Raw genomic sequence first — 18,264 nt, forward strand, 5'->3', positions numbered from 1 at the left:
AGACTTTTTATTCGGTTGTGCATTTTGTCTGACTTGCACATTCTCTCTATGCGACCTTGTCTGTGACACTTCCTGCAGACTTTTTCTTTGAATCATGGGAGGATTTACCAAATTGATAACATTTTTGGCTTTTTGCACCATTCAGGGACATTTTGTGTATTTCATGTTGTAACTTTCTTTTCTGTAGTCCCGCTGCATGCTTTGCTGCAGTCTGTAATGATATTGCAATGGTCAATGTCGTTTCTAAGGTTAGGTCTCTTTCTGCCAGTAGTCTCGTTTGAGTGCTTTGACTGTGCATGCCATATATAAGCCTGTCCCTTGATGCATCAGAGAATCCATCTCTAGAGTCACAGTACAAGGAAAATTTGCGCAGTTCTGCTTATATTCAGAAATGCTTTCATCTTTTGACTGGATCCTTTTGTAAAACCTAAATCTCCCAGCTATTACCAGCAGTTTAGGGGTCAAGTGATTTTGTAAAATTGTAACAATTTCTTTGAGTGCCTTGCTTGCTGGCCTTGCAGGGGTTACTTGGTTGCATCAGATGTTGTGTGTTCTTGGGTGCATTAAGTTAAGAACCTTAGGGGCTTTCTTTTGCTCCTACATTTTGTTCTCATTTCAATACCGTTCCATCTTCTCGATATACGACTCCCAGACTTCATTAGCACTATCAAGTTTGTTAACTTTCCTGACTGAAGCCATTGCCATGTTATTTTCACTTTAAAGCCATTGCCATGTTATTTTCACTGTTACACGCCTTTGTTAGTGCCCGTGACTTTCTCATGCTGTTTAACTCTCGCTGTTTTGTCTGCAGTTGTCGCTGCAGTTGGTGATACTTTCTGATATTCAGGTGCATACTCGTCACCAATTTGTTGTGTCTGTGCACAACTACATATCAATTAAATAAAATCATGCATGGGAGATGGCTTTAACTGGTGTATTAACATTGCAGTGAGAGGGAGAGAGAGAAAATGCGCATGTGTAGACAGCTGCACATTTGCAGACAACAGGTCAATATGTAGAGCTAAGGCAGGGGGTGGCGGGGTCATGGCTCTAAAATAAATATATCCATTACAACCTCCTGCAAGCTGCAGCATTGGTTGCCTCAACCATGGCCCCAGCCACCTTTAGGCTGAGACCTTTCTCACTGCTGCTGGATCCTACTGCTCCACTTCTTCCACCTCTAACCCTCCATGCACCCTCCATGGGTAGGTTGTCCTCTGCCTATTGTCCCCTCTACCCTCATCTCCCCTCCATTCCTCTGAGTCCCCATCTTCCTCTCACCCCACTTTCCCTGAAACCCTAAACTGCCTCTCTTCTCTGACCCCCTCCAATCGTCTACCCTCTCCTGACCCGAGCTCCAAACCCAGCCCTGTGTTCATCTTCCCCACTCTTGTTCCTCAGCAAGGGCCTTACTTTTGCTCTGTGCACCCACACCTCAATGAGTTCTGTGTCTGTAATGACACCAAGCTCTTTATCCCTCACCTCCATCTCCGAATCTATGTCTTTGACAAAGATTTCGCACCCCCACTGATGACCCCTTCTCCCCTCTTCAACCCTCTTCCTGTTGGACACTCCGCTATGATCTTCTGCCCACTCTGGATCTTTGCACCTCTAATTGCTGATGAGACAGCAACCATCTCAACCTCAGCACTTCTCTCACCTCTTGTAACTTCACCTCCTCAGAATACACTGCCCTGCACTCTCTCTGCACCAATCTCAACCTCACCATCAAATCCATCTACAAGGGTGATGCTGTTGCAGTCTGCCAGACTTACCCCTACCTTGCTGCTGCTCTCAAATGCTCCTCTTACTTAGCCTTTGCATGAGGCCCCACTGAGGAGCACCATTGTCTACTGCATGATCACCAACCTCATTTACACTGGAGATCTCCTATCTACTGCCACCATCCTCATAGTTCCTTTACCCCACACTGCTTGTTTCTACCTCCTGCCCAAGATTCACAAAACCTGATTGTCCAGGAAGGCCCATTGTTTCTGCCTGCCCCTGCCTGACTGAACTTGTGTTAATATACGATAGCTAAACCCCATTCTTTTCCCCCTTGGTTCAGTCCTTTCCTACCTACATCAGTGATATGTCACACACTCTCAATCACTTCAATAGCTTACTGCTTCCTTGCCCAGATTGCCTTATTTTCACCATGGATGTCCAGTCCCTATACACTTTCATCCCCCATTAGACAGAACCAGCTCCCCTCCACCACCCCCTGCTCCATCTGGCAGAACTGGTTCTTATCCTCAACAAATTCTCTTTCAGCTCTTTGCACTTTCTCCAAACCAAAGGTGTAGCCATGGGCAGCTGCATGGGCTCCATCTATACCTGCCTTTTCGTTGGCTATGTGCAACAGTCTAGGTTTCAAGCCTATACTGGTACATTTCCCATCTCCTTCTGAGCTACACTGAGCTTGTCAATTCCATCAATTTTATCTCCAGTTTCCACTCTGCCCTCAAATTTACTTTGTCCATCTCTGACACTTCTCTCCCCTTTCTCTGTCTCTCGGTCATTATTTCTGGGGACGGACTATCAACTGACATCTTTTACAGACCTACCGACTCTCACTGTTATCATGACAGTAGAGGAAGCCATGAACAGACATATCAGAATGGGAATGGGAAGTCGAATTAAAATGAGTTTTTACCGAGACATCCAGTCTTTTGTCTAGTCTCCAACCTGATGGCTCGGGTATCGATTTCTTTAACTTTCAGTAATTTCGACCCCTCTCTCTTTTTCCATTCCCAGTCTGGTTATCCTCTCACCTCTTCTTTTCTCCTCACCTGCTTATCACCTCATTTGGTTCCACTCCTCCTTCCTTTTCTTCTATGTTCCATTATTGTCCCCTATTACATTACTTCTTCAGCCCTTTCCATCTTCCACCTATCCCCTCCCAGTTTCTCATTTCACCCACCCACCTTCTTCCTCACTTGGTCTTACCTATCATGTACAACTTGTATTCCTTCCCCCACACCCCCCCCCAAACAATTTATTCTCTCTTTCGCACATTCTTTTCCAATCCTGATGAAGGAATTCAGCCTGAAACACCGACTGTTTATTCCCCTCCATTGATGCTGTCTGACCTGCTGAGTTTCTCTGGCATTTTGTGAGTGTTGCTCAAGATTTGGTGAGCTAGAAACATATGAAAGTCACAGTTCTGTGCTCAATATGTAGAACATGTTTCTGATATTACTGAAGTCTGGAGGAAGGGTGGTGAGGGTGTGCAGAGAAAAGCAATACGATATACATGTAAATGGTAAGACTGCTGTCAGTAGTGGGCCAGAGGTGTAGGAGAGTCAGTGAGTATAGTGCAGCATGAACAGTCGAACCTTGTAAGATCCTTGAAGGGACACTTTATCCCAGAGATTTTGCATGTTACATGTTGTAGTTGTAGCTAGGCAGAGAGTCACAACTTCAAGACCCTTTCTGCCTTGTGATTGCATGATTGCTTGCCAAAAGGTTAACGCTTGAAGGGAAGTGGAAGCCAGCCTCCAGCAGGTGATTAGCATTCCCAAATGTTAGGCAGTTTGATGAGAGTTGTGCATTGATAGGCCTGGCAAGAGAGCCTGTGCAGAATGTCAGGGAGCATCGCAGCATCCAGCAGCACCCGTACGGTGCGTTATGTGGAGCACAGAAATGATGGCAACACCATTACTGCATTTGCTTACCTTTGAGTTACTCAGCAGCTGCTGTTCATGCTGAGAATGTGTTATCAGAGAGCCCAGAGGACCGAAGCCTCCTCTGGGTCCTCTGACTGCACTTTCCTTTGAGAAGCTTCAGCAATGTACCAAGGCATTGATAGGGAAAGGGAAATTAGAAAACAAGAGTAGTTGAACGAGAAACAAAAGGATCCCCTGCTTTGTATCAAATTACAAAGTTATCCACTAAGATAGAAAAAGATAAAAACTGCCTACTTCTAAATGGTGAAGGATTGAAAAGTATTTGTACTCAAAAAGACCTTGATGACTTTTTCATTGTAATCTAACATTAATGTACAGCAGGCAGTTGGAAGGATGAATAATATGTTGGTCTTTAGTGCAAGGAGATTCAAGTGTGGTATTGAAAGATCCAAAATGCTCACAACCGTTGATAGGGTTGATGCAGGAATTCTCTTCCTTCTGACTTAGACATCTGAAGCAAGAGAGGAATAATCACAAAATAAAGGGTCAGCTATTCAGCACTGGAATGAGAAAGAGTTTTCTTGCCCAAAGGATAACGACCCTTTGGAATTCTATAACTAATATGCTATAGAGACTAAGTTGCTATGTATATTAAGGTCAGAAATCAATAGATCTTTGTATGTTAAAGGAATCAAAGGATATGGATTTCAAAAAAGATGCTGAGATAAAAGATCTGTGAGGTTCCTGCTCTGCCTTCTATCTCATTAACTGGTGGAGCAGATACAACAGACAGAGTGCTGTACTCCTGTTTCCACTTCTTACACTCATATATGCTGACATCTATGCTGCAGCCATCTGCTGTGTCTCTAATACACTGCAGTCTCCAAAAGGATAGGAAAAGTGATAGTACAAATGCTAGTTAACCTCCACAATACTAGCTTATTTCCACTGTCATCTGCAACAAAGTAAGTGACTCCTTAAAATGGGCTGGTACATTTTTAGTTTCCATGTGAAACTAGACCAGCCCAGATTCTGAAAAAAATGCAGAAAGGTCACAAATATGGCTTTGTCACATACCACTCAGTCCTCTACATTAATACTGGGGAGATTGAAACATCGAGCCAATTGTGGTAGGTGAGTGCTGGCTGCCTGCCTTTTGATCACTGGTGGGATTGCTGTGCTACAGAGAGGGGAGACTGCCTTTTGATCGCTGGTGAGGATCGCTCTGCTACGGAGAGGGAACGGCCTGCCACTGAGCCCAGAGGGTGTTACCCAGTTTTTTGCATTTTGGATATGGGCTTGGACTACAGACTTTTTGTTCAGGCTTATAGCTTTATTTATATTCTATATTTTCCACCTGATCTTTCTTGGTTTTTTTGCTTGTGGGGAGAGGGGGATTTGGGGGTTGATGTGCCTGTTTCATTTTTTGTTCAATTCTTTTTTGTGCAGACAGGGAAGATTTTGGGGTTAATGATCATGCTGCTGTTCTCTTCTTTCTTGGTTTCTTGGCTATCTGAAGAAGAAGAATTTCAGTTGTATACTTTGACAATGAATGAACCATTGAATCTATGAATGTGAGGCATGCAGTGGCTCAGATAATATGTTTGAGCCGCAAGAAAAACAGAAGGTTCTGGAAACATTCAGCAGGTCAGGTGACACTTGTGGGGAAAAAATAGCAGAGCTAATGCTTCAGGTTGAAGACCCTACGTCAGAACTAGGAAAGAGAGGAAACAAGTTAGTTTTACATTCCTGACAGAATGAGGATGGGTTGCATTAGATGAAGTGAATATTGATGATATGTTGAGGACAGAATTGCTTGGGCTTTAGCTTTAGATGGAGTCATCTGGGTGATAATGCTAAGAGAGAAAGTTAGAGAGAGAAAAAGGGAACTTAAAAGCTATGAAATGAGCGCAGTTAAAGATAGAGAATGCTAACAGAGGAATGTGAAAGCAATTGGGAAAATGTCGAATATTCCACTCATTTTTGGAGAATAGCCATATTATGGAGAGAGGAGAGGATGGCGGCGCGACGCAGCGCGCGCAGCCTCTCTGGTGAAATGATACCGTATTTGTTAAATAGGGTATCATGCACAATTCTGATTTGATGGAGACAGCTGTGAGAAGCATGGAGGAACATCTGGAGAAACTTCTGAAGTGCTCAGTTCGCTGCCGCTGCTACTGTGCGATCGAGAATCTCCGGAGGGAAGGCCCCACATCCTCAGCTTTGCCTGCTACTGGTGGCCGGGGATGGGGTCGAAGCGCTCGGCAGAGATGGTGCTCGGTGCTCGGTGTTGGAGCGCTGGTCAGAGGCTCGAAGTTTTCGGACGACTCAGAGTCGGACTGTGGTCAGGCATGACAGGGAGCGTTTACTTCCTTCTCCCGTCTGCGTGAGATGTGGGACTTTCGAGAGACTTTGATTAACTTCTTTTACCGTGCCCATGGCCGGTTCTTCATTAAGTTACGGTATTGCTTGCACTGTTGTAACTATATGTTATAATTATGTGTTTTTTGTCAGTTTTTCAATCTTGGTCTGTCCTGTGTTTCTATGATATCACACCGGAGGAATATTATATCATTTCTTAATGCATGCATTACTAGATGGCAATAAAAGGGGACTGTGTGTCCTCATAATCTAATTTAATCTAATTCAACATTATAAAAACACTTTAAAAAAGCTTTCTTGAATTCTGCCCTAAGTCATGTAAATCACAGAAAAATAAAGTGTTTTAATAAATACGTTTCATCCACCCTTGAAAACCTAGAACAGAAATCTCAGAATCTTCCTTCTCTTTCCCCAAACCCTCCATCATCACTCCATTATTACTGGAGATGGTACCAATTACTTGTCTGATTCATACAAAGCTATAAGCATTACTAACTAAAGCAACTATAAGCAAAATAATTTTCAGAAATATTATGAATCAGCTTGCAAGTTATTTTGCTGTATTTATTATTCATGGCTTGATACATCAGTTTCGAATTATTAATTGATACGAAGTATCCATAGCTTAAATTTTTGTTTCAGCTATCACAGTTCATCTAGTATTGATAAGAATGCAGCTTTTGGTGACTGACAGTTGATTTAATGTCACTGTGAAAGATGTGGTTGCTTGTAACTTAGTTTCTGCAAAAGATCAAGGTGGTTTTACGAAAGCGAATCAATTGTGCTTTTGTAATAACAGCAAAGGTGTCGGGCTGAAATTTGTCAACTCACAGTTTCAAGCATTGAAGAGAATTTGCAGGGAGTTGATGTGAGACCCCAAGTGTGCCTAAATCTATCACATATGCATATCTAAATGTTCCACCTGGTGAGACTGAATTGTTATGCACACTGATTTTCTCCTAAATCGACAGAGTTGGACATTGTGAAGAAAATAATTGGGAAGAAGATTGGGAGATAGGATGAGAAAGGAGTGAATGGATGGAGATGGGGGTGGTGGATGAGATCAGGGGTTTAGGGAAAGGAGGTTGGAGGGACAATATTGGATGCTATTGATTGAGATAAGGGTAGAATAACTGAGGGGGAAGATGAATGAATGTTGGAGGAGGATGAGGAGAAGATGTGTGCTGTTGGGCTGGTAGAAGTTAGTGGGGTGGATTGGTGAAAGAGGATGCGTAGAAGGGGGGACTGATGATGAATTATGAATTCTGGGTTCAGCGAGGAAATCAGCATTTCAGGTTGAAGATTAGGGCACCACGGAGACAATGGTTTGTGGCAAAGTGCCAGGAAGAGATCCAATAACATAAGAAAGGCAATAAAAGGGAATGGAAGCACGAGGAATTCTGCAGATGCTGGAAATTCAAGCAACATACATCAAAGTTGCTGGTAAACGCAGCAGGCCAGGCAGCATCTCTAGGAAAAGGTATAGTTGACGTTTCGGGCCGAGACCCTTCGTCGGGAATGGAGATGGATCTCTGTGGGGAGGGGGAGCGGGAGGGGTTGTGGTGATGAGGAGATAAGGGGAGGGGCTGATTACTTCACTCCAGATGAGAAGTAAAACACAAGATTTGCCCTATGGAGAATTGATACATCAAAGACCCTACCAGTGTGTGTGTGGCCTCCGTTGGTTGTGGTCGACCATGGATACGGCGCCTCTGGTAGTCACTGGGAGTGGCCTGTCCAGGGTGCAAGCCAGGGCAGAGTTGATATGGAGATCCGCCTGTTGCCTGTGCAGTTAGACCCCCCCCTCCATGCTGATGACAGGTCCAAAGGAACGATGATAGTCGATACAGTTTGGTGCCAGCAGCATCGCAGGAGTGGCCGTGCCAGTGCTGGGTACAGCAGTCAGCCGCCTTCGGGACTCCGACTCCGGATTTTTCCTCAGGGTTACTCCCAAAGCCTTTCCCGTGAGAGAGTATAGCCGCAAGGCAGCGGAGGTTTGAAATCAGAGTTTCCCTCTCCTAGATGAGCTACCATCCGTGGCTAACGAGCCCCATCTGCCCAGAGCAACTGGTTTTAAGGCGCCAGTGGCCTGCCTTCGCCCCTTCTCCTGTCTGTGAGACCAGCTCCGCCGGGCATAAGAACTACGCCACACATGAAGGCCAGGAGTTGGACTTGGTTGTCAGAGGCTGTTTGAGACGCTCGCCATGAAGAGCATTTGTTTAGCGGTGAGAGTTCGTTCCCACTACCACCCTTCGGCTATGACTAGCTTTGGAGCCAGTGTATCAGATTGGCGTATCCTTTTAACAAAAGAGCAGGCTTCATCTCTCTAGTTAAGAGCTTCTCCACTATTTGAAGCCTTTACATACAGGAGCTCTGCATGCTTCAAGGTTGTGCCACTAGGTAACGAGGGCACTGGCCCCTTCAATAATTAAAAATCATATTAATTAAATTCATTTTTATTATGTGGCAATGTCATTTTATACAATATGATATCATCCCTCAAGAATACTGACTTAATATTTAATTATTTCAGCTACTATTTTGGAATCACTAGTAGGGTTTTTATCATGTCTGTCTCTTATCATTCATATTTCTACTTTGATTTTCCTTTTTATTATTTATATAGAATAGAATATTCAGAACACAGAGGAGCATTTTCCTATTTTGTTTCTCTTGATAGTTTACCATTGCATTTATTGGCTGCCTGTTCCTTGATCTCAACTGTCTTCATTATCTCTCCTGTTGTGCTCTCTTTTACTGTCAATAGGTTTGGTACATGTCTGTTTCTGGAATTGTTATTCACCTATGATGCCTCATTAGGAGGTTGTTTTTTTTTGTGAAATGTGATTTTGCTGGATCCTGTTGCACATCATTTCATTGTTTTCTATTGCTGTAATAAATTGATCTTTGCCAATATCGCTGTCTATTTTTTTTTTGAAAATTCTTTTCTGTGATTTGCTATCTTGCTTACAGACATACTTATGGTATATAAAGTTACAGTAATGTGTTATATTATGGTCAATGGTTCGGGTCCCCAGCTTTTTTTTCTTTTGTCTGGTGCAGATCATTCTACACAATTGAATCCAACCACAAATCCTCTGTACCAGGCTTCTTACTGCTTATAAGAAGATTTACTATAGTAGAAAATTAGGGTATGTTACAATTCTGCAAAGTATATTTGAAAACTTACTTTATGGTGCATGTGATGTTCAATCCTTTTTAAGGTATGAAACAGGAGTACGTAAGATTATAAAGGATGAGGTAAAACACTCATGTCAGAAAATGCATTGACTTCACCTTTTTGTCCTTAGCATGTTCAGAAATACAGCCACAGTAAAATTTCTGAAGCAGAACCGATGTTGTACTCTAAGAACTGGTGCAACATGAAAAGTCTTGCAAAGCGATCTTGTTTTAATAACTTGTCTTAATATTTGTATTGAGGAGTAAATAATGGACGGAGCAACCGTGAACTGCCCTGCTCTTCTTTGTAAAAGTTTCATGAGATCTTCTACATTCACCAGAGAACAGAATTGACTGAATAACTCTTTGGATTGATGGCACCCCTGACAACACAGCACTCCCTCAGAGACCTTACACTCAAATTTGAGAAGTGGGATTTTGACCAACAACCTTTTGTTTCAGGCATGAATGCTCTCACCAAACCTTTCCTGACATCTAAAATCTGTTCCAGGTTAAGTGAGAATATCACATGATAAAAACTCTAGGATAAAAACATTGTGATTCTTATTTTTATAGGTCAAGAACGATTTGGGAACATGACAAGAGTGTATTACAGAGAGGCCATTGGAGCATTCATAGTCTTTGATGTGACACGAGCCTCAACATTTGAAGCAGTGTCTAAATGGAAAGATGACTTGGACTCGAAATTGACTCTCCCTAATGGCAAACCTGTCTCTGTTGTCTTACTGGCAAACAAATGTGATAAAGGGAGTGAGTTCATATCCGCCAATCCTGGAAGAATGGAACAGTTCTGCAAGGAACATGGATTTGTCAGCTGCTTTGAAACTTCAGCAAAGGTAAAAATTAATTCTTAATGTACCAGTTGATAATCATAGCAGATTAAAAAAGATTAATTTCAACAAATTGCATAGAAATACAAACAGGCCATCAACATGGCAACATCATCATATATTAAAGTTAGCACAACTTAAAGGAAAAATGTATTAATCCAATTTGCCTTGGATCGCTGATGAATGAAGCTAAATCAAAACTGACAATTGCTTCTAATCACGTGCTTCTATTTTGAAGAAGCTGTATGGAATAGCAAACTTGGATGATGGGACTATGAAAGATAGAAATACGTGAAGCAGGCTTAAAATGAGGGAGTGAGGATGAAGAGATAGGATTAGCAGAATAGGGGGAGCAGAGTTAGAGTAGCACCGGTCTAATTCTAAATTAACATACTTTAAGATCGCTGACTGGGATGCGGCCTTGTGGCCCAGTTGTTTCCCTGCAGCCATTGTGCTCCTTGACCGGTTTCACACACCTCAGCACTAAAAAGAAGTACGTTCGATTCTTTATCAAGAAATGAACCAAGACAAACAATGTTAGAGTCGTAGAAAAGTACAGCACAGAAACAGGCCCTCTGGCCGATTCTGTTGATGCTGAAACTTTTTAAATTGCCTCCTCCCATTGACTTGCACTAGGGCCATAGGCCTCCACCCCCCAGCATCCATGTACTTATCCAATTTTCACATAAACATTGAAATCGAGCTCACATGTACCGCAGGTGCTGGCTGCATGTTCTACACTCTCATAATCCTCTGAGTGAAGAAATTTCTCCTTAAACATTTCACCTTTCACCCTTAACCCATGATCTCTGCTTGTAGTCCAACCCAACCTCAAAAGAAAAAGCCTGCTTGCATTTACCCCATCAATACCCCTCATAATTTTGGATACCTCTATCAAATCTCCTCTCAATCTTCTATGTTCTTGCTGACAGGCTGATAGATGCAAATAAAGATTTCTTTTCAGGACAAACAATATCCACCACTGCCAGTAAACATTCTTTGACAAACTGTTCATCTGTAAAAGGCTTCATCATTTCTTCAATGCGTTTTGAGACTTCGTAGCTGACACGGGTATTTCCTTCATTTTCACTGCTTTTCTTAGCAAAAAATGATGTTTGTTTTCTGAAACTAGCCTTCATTCGCTCAGCTTCATCTTTCCTTGCTTGCCCAGTAAACTTGTTAAAATTTCCACTATGGCGGATCTCGTAATTTTGGCACTCAGTGTCTACCTTCCTCCGATATGCATTCATTGCCATTGGAATTTTTTTCTTCAATTTTATTTCGAAACACGAGTTATTCAATAAGTATCGTAGCACATGTAAATGTCTCAATACTTAGCGTGAATTTCTTATTAAAACACAGTGACGCTGTTTCTGTTTACAAATTTGAACAATCCCATCTGAAAACCTGCGCGTGCACGAAGAGTATCTAATACATATCAGTAAGGTAGTCTGCCTTTCCGTCATTCGTATATACCAGTGTTTGGTTTGGAACAAAACGGAACCTGGGGCCAGTGTAACAAGACGCCATGCATGTCTATCACTGTGGTCGCGTGAAACACTCAGAATAAGGAAAAATCACTCGCAGGCCAGATAAACACAGTATCCCAATATTTGCTCGTGGGCCGGATCTGGCCCACGGGCCATAGGTTGCCTACCCCTGCCTTAGCACATTAACTTTAGACAAATGTACATCAATTTCTTCTTCCAACTTAAGCTGTTCTTTCCTTCTCCGTGACTCCATGGCAATTAATCATTCCTCTTGCTCCTCCAGCACATTTGTCCTTCATGTCATTAATGGAGCTAAATCAGCCTCTGTTTTAATGTGTGCAGAGGAAGGAGTAGATACGGAAGATTTTCTTCCTGCAGGAGAACTTTGAGAGCTGACTTTGACACACTGTAATTTGTGTTTACATCACTCGTGGGTCCTCTGCTATATGCATAGTCAAAACATGCCTTGGAATTTGAGAAACATCATCTGATGGATGGTGAGACACATGTTCACTTGTTGCAGCAACATGATATTCAATATAACATGTTTGGGTCAACCATTGTTTCACATCCTCAATAAGTACACAATTATAGCTATCAATGTTTGAAAAATATTCATTCTATTTTCTTGTTCATCCTTGGGAATTAATGAGATTAGCATGTGATATTGCTTAGCATGAACTACACAGAGATCAGTCAAGTCCTCAAAATGAGATTGCACTTGTAAGGCATTTTCCTTATTTTCCATAAGATCCTTAATTGATGGTATTAAACCATTAATTTTGTTCACATTTATTTTATACTACTTTCGGAGAACTGCAATTTGATGTACCTTCACTTTCGAAATAAGTTTAATTTCTCTTTGCAAGCCCCGACTTGAGGATTGCTGATGTCAGTTCCATGCTTTGATTCTCTGTGTTACGCAACTCACAATGAACTCTTCATTCGCCTACAACACATTCATAAAACGCAACAGTGATATTCCACTGAATAAATGTTGGCAACAAACAAACTGTCCAAGCATCCAGAGTGCATAAACCAGAGCAAGCAAACAGCATTCAATTCCAATGTCGGCAACCAGAATAATGCTTCATTACTTAATTAAAACAAAGCAACGTACCCTTGGGCAAACACCATGCAACTGAGCAACAGTCCCCAATGGGCAACCAGCAATGACCATTCAAAACTGTGTTCAAACCACAAATACACAGGATGAATCAATAAACTGTCGCAGATAATCTGACCGCAGGTTGTGATTCCCATTTCACCAACAGGTCCAACACAATCCTTTGCCATAGACTGGTGTTCATTTGGTATAGCTGTTTTTCTGCTGACAAAATGTAGCAGTTACTTGAAAACCAACCATAACCACTGAGACACAAACAAGAAAAAAATTTTGCAGATGCTGGAAATCTAAGCAACTCACCCAAAATTCTGCAGGAACTCAGCAGGCCAGACAGCAACTATGGAAAAGAGTAAACAGTCGACTCAGTATAGGAGCTGACACTGTATGATGTGCTTCCAAATAACTGATTTCCAAGTCAAAAAAAATACATTAAATCCTTTATTATGAAACAGTAAAGATGAGTGATCTTATAGTGATAAAAAACTAATAAACTAAAGTAGCCATGTAGCGAAATAAGAGCATTCAAATTAGCGTAATTAAGTATAGATCGTAAATAAGTGGTCAGCAAAAATATATCACCTCCCCCAGCTTACTCCTTCTGAACTAAACTAACTAACTAAGAGAAAGCATGAATACGTAACTATAATTACTTGTTTCTACCATGCCCTAATGCACGTGACAAATTACCATAACCAATAATAAAAAAGGGCATCACAAAATACAATACAGGCAAACAGAAAATAAGTATATGGCTGCTACATTGTGTTTTGATATTTAGATAATAATTTTGAACTTTGAGGTAATCACCTTACTCTTCCTGTGTCTATTGAGGAATTGTAGTGAATTTATGTTAAAAGAAGGTGAGTATTACCCCTTTACAATCAAAGGTATATAATGAAGTATGAAGTCTCATGCCATTGTGATGTTTTAAAGTGAGACAGTGCAAGGGTATTTTCCTACTCAGTAAAATTAAACATATTGCCAATAAATATAAATGAGGGAAACAAGTCGAATTTATTCAAATGAGATTAGAGAACCATTAAAACTTGTACCTGTGCCATTACTGTAGACTTTGTCATATAATGTATTCAAAACCACATCCACAGTTTGATTAATAAGACTGGATGTTACAATCCCTAAAGTTTCTGCACTGCACTTGACTTGAGTGGAAGTAGTTCTTAAAGATGACCACTAGATGATGTAACTACCATTACGACACATCTTCAGTTGTGTACCTCGACATCACTCGGTATTTCGGCCTTTTATCACAAGATACCCTCAGCCGAGGGAGGCCCACCACAGGCTGATCAGACCTAGGTGTGTGTCACATGGTTAGTCTCTAGATGGTCACTTGGCAGCCCAGACAGTGTTTCAAGACAGGTATTTCAGATAAAAACAATGGTGCATGCGCATCAACTTTAATCATCTGCTCACAAGTGCATGTACAAGTATATCATAACATCCCCCTTTTTGTCAAAACAAAGAAATGGAACAATTGTATTAACAATTAAACTCAATTTCTCTGAAGTCTGCTTTCCAGCGTATTTTCATGGAATTAACTTTCAAAGGATTCATTCATCATGCCTTATGTCTCTTATGCCTGTCACAAATACATACCACTCATTATTTCCATTTGTATGAGCATATATACAAAATATAAAACATACAAAAATTTGACTTTAACTTCAAACTACAAACTACACAACCTCAAATAGGACATGGTCCTTCTTTGAGTATAAACGTGACATTAAAATGCCAAATAGTGTCACAGATTTATTGTTCAATTGTTCATGCAATTATTCAATGTGGGACAAAGTCTTCTAGATATTGTGTGTGGCCAGAATGAGTTTTTACTGTTTTGTCCAGTCCTGTTGTTTGTTATTTGCATGTTTCAACGTTTGTGTTAGTGTTTGTGTTGTGTCATTAGCTCCTGCTAGTGGTTGGCTGTGTGCATTTGATGCGGTAGGCACACTGTAATCATTGATCTAGGTTGTTTGACCTAGTTTTACCTGTTCATATGTGATTAGCTTTTCAGACGGTTCCTCAGTCATCTTTGTAGATGTAGGCGATTACGTCAGTAGATCCCAGAAGGGGTTTGAATTACATATGAACGCTCATCAAGGCGCCGACCTACAATTGCTTTCTCCCAGATCTTTTTACCTTGCACCAAGGGTTGCATGCGCAGCGTATCCCTTCGTCGAGTGGGGCAAGATCTTTGGCTGATTTGTTGTAATTGTCGGCCTGCTGCTGGACACGTTTCATATGCTCGCGTTGGCGTACAACTCTGGGTTCCAGTAAACTCTCTGTTGTAGGCAGGAGCGTGCGTGTGCGGTGATTCATCAAATACTGGGCAGGGCTGGTGCTGAGTCCTTGCGAAGGTGAGTTGCGATGATCTAGAAGTGCGAGGTAGGGAACTGCTCGCGATGTGTTGCTGTTTGTGAGGACCCGCTTAGATGTTTTAACTGCTGACTCAGCTTTTCCATTCGCTCTGCTATTTCCGGGGCTGCTACACAAGTGCTCAAAATCCCATACTCGTGCAAATCTGTGAAACTCCATTGACGTGTATTGTGGCTCATTATCACTAACCACTTGTGTTGGGCTACCATATCTCGCAAAATGAGCCTTCAATTTGTGAATAAGGGCTGCGCTGGTCGTATCGCAAAGATCTACCTCGAAAAAATTGCTGTAGTAATCAACGGTGATGAGGTACACTTTTCCTTTGAATGTAAGCAGGTCGGTACCTATCTTTTCCCACAGCCGAGCAGGTACCTCATGACTTATTCTCATGATTCTTTCTGCTGACTCATTTCGTACGTGCAACAAACATCACATGTAGCAATATATTGCTTGATGTTGCTGCTCATACCTGGCCAAAAAAGACATTTGGATGTGTGTCTGAGGCATCCTTCTACGCCCAAGTGTTATGAATGAATTCTTTCCTTCATTTGCTTTCACTCACTTTGCAGTATGATGACACACTCACCTTTGAAGATTAAACCATCTTGGACTGCGAGCTCATCCCTATAGCTATAGTAAGGTGTAAGTTGCTCTGGTAGCATGTCACGTTCGCTCGGCCATCCACTGATGATTATGTGTTTCAACATCTGTAGTGTGTCATCTTTCACTGTTTCTCTGCGAATCTGCTCTAGACATTCATCACGGACTGGCAGGTGCAATAAAATGTTGACTTCGTCGAAGCTATTCTCCTGGCCTGGAGTACCACTAACTGCTCGCAATAGCGTATCCACGAGGTGCATGAGCTTTCCTTGACAGTAGGTGATGTCAAAAGTCATAGCTGTGCAGGTGAAGAAGCATTCCCTGTAGGCGCTTTGATGCCTTCACCAACGGCTATCATTTCGAGCAGCTTGTGATCGCTGAGTACTCTTGTGAAGCGGCCAAAAGTGTATTGATGAAAACGCTTCGGTGTGAAAACGATTGTGAGCATTTCCTTTCCGTTCACTGCGTAACGCATTTCTGTGTCCATTAGTGCTCTGCTTGCATGTGCAATCAGACATCCATTCTGGAGGATTGCTGCCCCTAGGCCTTTGTTGCTGGTGTCACATTAGATGGTTGGCTCTTCCTTAGAATTGTAGTATGCTAACACCGGTGCTTTGGATACCATCCACTTGATCTTAGAGAGAGCGTTTTGCTGCTCAGCTGACCACTCCCATGCTTCATCTGGCTTTGTCAGCTGTCTTATTGGCACAAGGGTATAGACAATAGAAAATAGGTGCAGGAGTAGGCCATTCGGCCCTTCGAGCCAGCACCGCCATTCACTGTGATCATGGCTGACCATCCACTATCGCTGCCTTATCCCCATAACCTTTGATTCCGCTATCTTTAAGAGCTCTATCCATCTCTTTCTTGAAAGCATCCAGAGCCGTGGCCTCCACAGCCTTCTGGGGCAGAGCATTCCATATATCCACCACTCTCTGGGTGAAAAAGTTTTTCCTCAACTCCGTTCTAAGTGGCCTACCCCTTATTCTTAAACTGTGGCCTCTGGTTCTGGACTCACCCATCAGCGGGAACATGCTTCCTGCCTGCAGTGTGTCCAATCCCTTAATAATCTTATATGTTTCAATAAGATCACCTCTCTGCCTTCCAAATTCCAGAGTATACAAGCCCAGTCGCTCCAATCTTTCGACATATGACAGTCCCACCATCCTGGGAATTAACCTTGTGAACCTACGCTGCATTCACTCAATAGCAAGAATGTCCTTCCTCAAATTTGGAGACCAAAACTGCACACAGTACTCCAGGTGTGGTCTCACCAGGGCCCTGTACAGCTGCAGAAGGACCTCTTTGCTCTCATACTCAATTCCCCTTGTTATGAAGGCCAGCATGCCATTAGCTTTTTTCACTGCCTGCTGTACTTGCATGCTTGCTTTCAGTAACTGACGTACAAGAACACCTAGATCTCGTTATGCTTCCCCTTTTCCTAACTTGACTCCATTTAGATAATAATCTGACTTACTATTCTTACCACCAAAGTGGATAACCTCACATTTATCCACATTAAACTGCATCTGCCATGCATCTGCCCACTCACCCAGCCTGTCCAAGTCACCCTGCATTCTCATAACATCCTCCTCACATTTCACACTGCCTCCCAGCTTTGTGTCAGCTGCAAATTTGCTAATGTTACTTTTAATTCCCTCATCTAAATCATTAATATATATTGTAAACAGCTGCAGTCCCAGCACTGAACCCTGCGGTACCCCACTGGTCACCGCCTGCCATTCCGAAAGGGACCCATTAATCGCTACTCTTTGTTTTCCGTCAGCCAGCCAATTTTCAATCCATGTCAGTACTCTACCCCTAATACCATGTGCCCTAATTTTGCCCACTAATCTCCTATGTGGGACTTTATCAAAGGCTTTCTGAAAGTCCAGGTACACTACATCCACTGGCTCTCCCTTGTCCATTTTCATAGTTACATTCTCAAAAAATTCCAGAAGATTAGTCAAGTACGATTTCCCCTTCGTCAATCCATGCTGACTTGGACCAGTCCTGTTACTACTATCCAGATGTGTCGTAATTTCATCTTTTATAATTGACTCCAGCACCTTTCCCACCACTGACGTCAGGCTAACCGGTCTGTAATTCCCTGTTTTCTCTCTTCCTCCCTTCTTGAAGAGAGGGACAACATTAGCCACCCTCCAATCCACAGGAACTGATCCTGAATCTATAGAACATTGGAAAATGATTACCAATGCGTCCACGATTTCTAAAGCCACCTCCTTAAGTACTCTGGGATGCAGACCATTAGGTCCCAGGGTCTTATCAGCCTTCAGACCTAACAGCCTATCCAACACCAATTCCTGCCTAATATAAATTTCCTTCAATTCATCCATTACCCTAGGTCTTTTGGCCACTATTACATCTGGGAGATTGTTTGTGTCTTCCCTAGTGAATACAGATCCAAAGTACCTGTTCAACTTGTCTGCCATTTCCTTGTTCCTCATAATAAATTCACCCGCTTCTGTCTTCAAGGGCCCAGTTTTGGTCTTAACTATTCTTTTCCTCTTCACATACCTAAAGAAGCTTTTACTATCCTCCTTTATATTCTTGGCTAGTTTACCTTCGTACCTCATTTTTTCTCCACA

At 42.2% G+C, this 18,264-nt stretch overlaps 1 protein-coding gene across 1 annotated transcript in view; it reads left to right on the plus strand.

The window, feature by feature from the left end:
* rab38a (RAB38a, member RAS oncogene family) overlaps window positions 1–18,264 on the plus strand; it is a 58,649-nt gene that overhangs the window by 15,121 nt on the left and 25,264 nt on the right. The window contains exon 2 of the mRNA XM_063053890.1: window positions 9,768–10,048. Coding sequence (XP_062909960.1) covers window positions 9,768–10,048 — 281 coding nt within the window. The remainder of the gene's footprint in view (window positions 1–9,767; window positions 10,049–18,264) is intronic.

The sequence above is a fragment of the Mobula hypostoma genome, chromosome 7 (genome assembly GCF_963921235.1).
Source record: "Mobula hypostoma chromosome 7, sMobHyp1.1, whole genome shotgun sequence".
Classification (NCBI taxonomy): domain Eukaryota; kingdom Metazoa; phylum Chordata; class Chondrichthyes; order Myliobatiformes; family Myliobatidae; genus Mobula; species Mobula hypostoma.